The 6847-nt window shown below is 39.8% G+C and overlaps 1 protein-coding gene across 1 annotated transcript; it reads left to right on the top strand.

The window, feature by feature from the left end:
- Window positions 1-340: 340 nt before the first annotated feature.
- On the top strand, window positions 341-1359 carry LOC106719566 (pistil-specific extensin-like protein). Its single transcript, XM_014513928.2, has one exon. It carries the CDS (start codon window positions 454-456, stop codon window positions 1126-1128), a length of 675 nt encoding a protein of 224 aa, XP_014369414.2. The 5' UTR covers window positions 341-453; the 3' UTR covers window positions 1129-1359.
- Window positions 1360-6847: the final 5488 nt, after the last annotated feature.

Genomic DNA, 6847 nt, shown 5'->3' with positions numbered 1-6847 from the left:
CTCAACCACTCAATATTGCATTTACCGAACATTCTCTAAATCCCACTCCTCAACAGTGATTGGGTTAGTTTTTTACTTATTCTTGAAAAAGGTAAGTCAAAGCTAGATCATTTTACATTACAATATGAATTGTGGACGCCCCTTGCAAATCCTGAGTCCTATCAGTTTCAAAAAAACCTACAAAATCGACCTATCAGATATGCCATAAATGTAACTAAGACACGTTTACTGTTATTGTAATATTTTGCACAGATAATTTATTTCAACGATTCACGTGTCACTATAGAAGAAATTCCAGTGTGTGCTAGGGTTAATAGATATACGCGGCTCGCGTCGCGCGCTCACGTCGGCGGGGCGGTGCGAGCCTCGCGCCGCCAACATCCGTGCCGTGGTCGGCGAGCGACAGTCAGTTCGGCGCCGACATCCAACGCGTACAGACGTCCACACAGTGACATGGCCGCCGCCCACACGCACCCGGCCCCCGCACCCACCGACCGCCGTCCGGACGGTCGCGCCGGATCCCGCCGTATTTTCCCACCACAATTCAAGTTACAAGTTCTCGAAGCGTACAGGCGCGACGCTCAGTGTCGTGGCAATCAACGAGCAACAGCAAGAAAGTTCGGCATACACCGCCGGCAGATTCAAAAGTGGCTGCAGGCGGAACCGGCACTGCGGGCCACGCTCCTGAGAAGAGCGCCGCAGCCGGCACCCTCGCCGCCGCCGTACGCCGCGGGATCGCCAGAAAGCGCCCGCCTACCATCGCCGCCGCCTCCCGCAGTCGCGTTCACCACGCCAGTACCGCTCCCTACGCCAGTGCCAGTGTTGTCACCGATCGTAGCACCGATTGCTTTGCCACCGTCCGCCGCAGAGCCCATCGACCTCTCGTTCAGGAGGCTCCCCTCGCCGCCTCCACCGGTGCCTACGTATGCGCCGGAACCGCCTAAGAAGCCTTTCAAGCTGTTCCGACCGTATCTGCTGGACGATGAGGAGAAGAAACCGGCGGTGGCGTCGCTGCCGGTGATGAGCGGCGTGCACGTGTCGGCGTTCGTACCTCTGCAGAGCGCGGCGCTTTGCGCGGGCTCACTGTCGCGCTGGTGCGCACCCGCCTTCGCCGCACCGCTCAGATGAGACTTCGCCGCCGGGGCCGAGCCCCGCAGCTTCTGTGATCTAGTCGCCGACGCCCGCCTGGCGCCGCCTGGGGCGTAGCCCTTTACCGACGTGCCTTAATATTCACGCCGCCATAGTGCATTACATATACCGTCGCCATCGGACGACGGCCTATTTTTGTGCATAAGTTTAAGAATAAGATTGTATTTTTATATGTGGGATTTATGAAACAGACCTACATTTATGAAGATTAAATATTCTAATTATTATTATTATATTAATAAAGAGAGTTGTTTACTAAACTGTGTTTTGTGTAGCGGCGCGCGAGTTCTGCCGAAGCACTGCTCGGCAGGTAGCGCCGGCGCCTCGCTGCCTTTTCTACCTGTTCTAATCCGCAATCTCTTCCTTAATTTTCCTTTGTATTATTTTTTCCTTCATTCATCGACCTGACTGTACTGTATACTGTACATTTTATACTTTATTAGTCGCCTACATGTGAACGAACAAATAATTAACAAGAAATTATGGCAAACAGGTATAATATAGGTACATCCCATCCCGTCGTAGGATTTCGTGAGGTTTGAGAATGCTGCGGTCGTACTAAACCTTTTATATTTTGTGAACGGAAGGCAACTAGTAGGGTATTTATTACTATTTTAGGGTATTATTTTAATAGAAAAATGGGAACTCCTATCTAGCTTTTACATATGAAGTACTAAATATGATATTTGTTCAGTTTTAAAAGCAAAACTTTATATTTTCTGCAAAATTTATCTACTGTTGCGATTTTAATAAGTTGTCAAATTCTAGTAGCCAGAGGTCCAGAACGCCTAAAACTTTGGCGGTAAATTATATATATTTTATTATTTATTTATAAGTTAAATACCGAGGGGTCAGCGCCTACCCAATTTAGGGGTGACTAGGCCATAGTCGAGTTAACAAGTAAGAACGAAAGAAAAGATGTACAAAGAATATATGAAAATAAATTGATCAATCTTTAATAACATTGCTTATTGAAACATGATCGATTGGAATGGCTTGCCGACAAGAACTTGTTGCAACCAAAGTGTTTAAAAGTGCAAATAAAAAATAAACTTATAACCTTTTGAAAACAGTTCTAACAAAGACAATCAACATCAGCTATGCTTCGAGCTTATAGTAATAAAAAACCGTTTGATAAGTACTTATATCATTTGGAAGACACATCAAAAGAAGGAGATATGACTTGAACAGGGTGAGGGAGTTCATTAGCGGTTATTGAAGATTACATAGTCAAATAGGCTCAGGACTATACAAGATTAGATAAAATTTTTCGTTTAGCTAAAGGATGTTGGCACGACTGGTGCGACACAGACAATAAATTTAAATGTTACTGGAATAACTGCAATGGGTAGCGCGCTACTTTACGTGTGGTTTGGGGCGTCGAGCAGTCTGGAAAGCAAAGCGATAGCCAACGACGCGACTGTGTCTACACGACACAGACACGTGTTGCCTTTTTTCAAAGGCAAACACCATCGTGTTAATGTCGTATTTAATTTCTGTTATCATTTATTTGCATTGATATTGTATTCAGGTCACATTTTGTGCATTTTTTGGTATTTTTCGAATGTTCCTTAAAAATTAACCATATTTAAACCTCAAAAAAGGATTATTATCTAAATCCAAATTAATTGGATCTCGAAAATTATTCTTTTCTTGTAGGAAGTGTCCTAAAAAAACAAATTTGATTAATACTTAAATATCAAACTTATAAACTTTAACTTAATTTTAAAGTTCTGAAAATCACAGCAAATAAGCGGAATTATGTCTCAATATAATGATGGTGCAGCCCTGAGAGTGTTGCAATGCATGTGCCATGTGCAGTGCGTTTGCGGCTCTCTTTACGACGCTACACCGGACGGCGCGATGCTCCATAAAGCAGAAGATGTTGCACCAGCCATGATGTCACGGACGTTTTTGGCACAAAAGACATGGCAACTTTCGCCGCGGCCCATTAAATCTCTAGGTATAGCTCTATTTTTACTTTAACAGCGCGGGCAGTCTCTCTTATGTAGGTAGTGCATAGTCATTATTTACAGATATCTCGATATAAATAAAATATTTTGTATGTAAAAACAAAACACGCTATCGATTGTGGCTAACTACTATGCTACTGAATAAATTCATATCAATCTTATGTCCCGTACTAAAATCTTTTTTAATCAATAATATTTCGTCTCCTTTTCTTTATTCCCTTAAAAGTAAAATATCTTATTGAGTATCAACATTTAAGTTTCAAAACGCTGTGATTATGGTGAGATCATTAGAGTGAGATTAGGCACGCTGATGATCTTGATCTATTCTCTCTGCCTCGCCAACACCTTGTGACTCAAAGGCGTCAACACCTCACGTGCCTCGGCGACCGCTATTTTAGTAAAGTGACTCCAAGTGTTTAATATATCCTGTTCATGAGTCGAAATACACTTATGTTAATACCTATGCAACACAATTGGCAGATCGACAATTTTCAAAGGCGTAACAACATTTTGGATGACATTCTTGACAGATCAAAGGAACTCTACATTACCTGGTCATCTTTTTACCAGATCTCAAATATTTCACCAAGACGATAATAATAACTGCAATGACATACTCCTCGTTTATGATATCAAATGAAGCAGTTTAAGAAGACTTCCCACAAAATAAACGGATGATCTGGTTAAGATTCCTAGAGTTCATTGGAAAATGGTGGAAAAGATTTCGTCAACCAATTTAAGAGTAGCAAACTACTGACCACAAATATGTTTTAGTCTATCATTGACTATCGGAGTACCAGTATCTTTTCTGTATTCGATCCATTCATTCGCCTTGTGACCGCTTACGTTTTGCAAGTGCATATTGTTTAAACTATTGCTAAAGTACATTTATCAATAGGACGAATGCTTTTTGTTATGCTTTGAAAAAAAACTGTAATATTATAAACTTAGGGCGATGAGCTTACTACTTACCATAATTTCGGAACAGGTCTATAGTAAAATGAATGCATCATAAGTTTTGTATTTTATAAATTAAACCTCATTTTGATTTGTCTTTTACCGCAATGATTATTCACGCTTCAAATTAGTGGAGATAACTGTGAGAACAAAAGGGTATTAAGTTAGATGGACCCCTTCAAACAAGTGTGTTTCCTCAGCGCAAACAGATAATAATTAACCGCGGTCTTTGTTCGCCTCTTCCAGAAATTCTTTAAAGCAATTTTTGTATACACAACGGCCGGAAAGGACAGTCTTTTGATGTAGTTTATGGGTAAACGTTGACATACATTGTATAATCGTACATAAAAGAAACTTCCATTGCTTTATTTACTTAATAAAAACTTGGAATCAAGTGGACGAATCTGAAATAATGGAAATTGTTTTAAAAATGCAACTCTTCAATGCATTTCGATTTCATGTTTGGTTTTTATAGGTTTTATGATAGAAGTAATTATGTGTGAATTTGTCTTCGCCTTTGCTACAAAAGGGATACATCCAGAAGCCGTACATGTGACTTAGTGAGCAACTAGCACGTTACAATGCAAAGTATAGCTAATGCTCAATGAAACAATTGTGCATAGGGTTTCAGCTGTTAGGTTGCTGCCTGATACCCGATATCTCAGCATTTACCAATTTGTTTCTCGTGGCGGTGGGTCAATATATAAAGAAACTTCACTTTAGATGTTGTGTGTTCTTCCTGAGTCTTAGACAGTCTACAAAATGAGTTCTTAATGTGTCCATTGACTATTTATTTCTGTTTCTATATATTAAAATGTAAAACACATGCAAATACGAAGTTTAAAACTACATTTAAAAGTATTCGATTAAGCAAGTTTTAGACCTCGAATGTTGCAGTTGGTATCGTATTTTTAATACGGCAGGTCGGTGTCATTTCAAAGGACATAAATAGCCAGATAGCCACATATGCTCACAAGTCACAAGACAGACGCAGTGGCGCGGACGCGGCGTGCGGTCGGACGCGGGCGGGGCAAGGCGCGGGCGCGGGCGCAGCGGGAGCGCGCGAGCGATGCCGCAATGGCCGCTCCGCTTGGCGCCAACGCCGTCCGCATGTTATTTCCGACGCCATTACTCACGCTGGCTTCGACTAATTATAATATGCTGGGAGCTGCGGGCTAACATCGCTCACGTCACTGACCGCTGCCAGCCTAAATATGCTTTTATAAGCGAAATAATTTTCAATAACACTTATAATGTCTGTTTGTGACTCATTTTATGTTGAGTGGTATATGCAATGGATTATACCTACTTAAGTACGTAAACGTATTGGAGCGTCTTTAGATACGTATGCTCAATTTTTTATTAAGCTCTCTTGGATATTTTGCTCATTAAAATTCTGTCTTTAATGAATAAACCATTCCGATCATTAACGGTTCGTATGAAAACGGCATGGTAGAAAATAATGATTAACATAAATATATGATAGTCGATTTCTCTTAATTGATACCGTTTGTCGTTCGGCAAGATCAGAGGCGTCGGCGCCGTTAAAACAGCTCTCTCTGTAAACACCGCGGGGTAACATAATCAGCTGCCCCCTGACATCGACCTCAATACTGATAGAAGACTGCTATTAGCCGTATAATTATTTACTTGCCAATGGATAGGACTCAACAGATTTGTAAAAAATGAACATGAATAAACATTAATAATTTATGAACAACCTAGCACTAAAAAATCATAAGTACATTTTACTAATACTAGAAATGCGAAAGTTTAGATGAATGTTTGTTTGAAGGTATCTCCACAACAGCTGCATCGATTTCGCTGAAATTTGGTATAGATGTAGAACATAGCATAGAAGAACACATAGGCTACCAATTTTTTTTTCTTTTTTATTCCGTGCGGTCTGAATCGCGGGCGACAGCTATTAAGATGATACATCTTGAATAAAAGGAAAATACTGCTACGAGATTTGTACAGAAACACAACGAACGTATAGATGTAATGTTTTTTGTTTTATATTAAAATTTAAAAACCCCTGTGAGCAGTTAGAACATCAGATAAGTATTTTTAGTACTTTATAGTTTGCAGGGGTTGCTAGAAGTTATATACAAAGAAGACCCTGCTAACAAAAAAGTTGTTAAGCTACCAATTATCTCGTTCAACGTCCGGAAATAAAGTCTTGTAACGGAAGATCTTTTGATGAAACTGAAAACAACAAGTGAAGATGAGATAAAATATAATTGCGACACAAGGCATTGCTTGAACGAATAGAAAATGACCTCACAGCTAAAATAACAAAATTCGTAAATAAAAGATGTCATACGACTTTTTTATATTAAGAATTAAATTTGCATTTTAATGTAAATTGATGAGTCAAAACTGCGACGTGGGCATGATCTTTACAAGACATAGAATATCTTATTGTGAAAATTACGTAAATTCGCAGTCACGATAAGCAACTATTTTTGTGATTATTTTTGTATTTTTAGACCTGATGAGCGGCCACGCCATGACGCAATCAACAATAATTAACTTGACATTTCATTCCAATCAGAAGACAAAATCAAATTTGTTTACAGTCGTTCAGTTGTGTATGCTGTATACTACATATGTACCGGTTCTTCTACTGTTGCCAAGACAATAATACAAGTACTTATGTAATCAGAATAAAAGATAAATAAATATTGTGAAAAATAAATAGGCTACGTTATAATGTTTTGAATATTTAAAGTAACAAGGTCCATACTTTATGGAGAATTTAAAGT

This window comes from Papilio machaon, chromosome 3, assembly GCF_912999745.1.
Source record: "Papilio machaon chromosome 3, ilPapMach1.1, whole genome shotgun sequence".
NCBI lineage: Eukaryota > Metazoa > Arthropoda > Insecta > Lepidoptera > Papilionidae > Papilio > Papilio machaon.
Note: the sequence above shows the minus strand (reverse complement) of the source record. Positions and strands in the feature narration are given on the sequence as shown.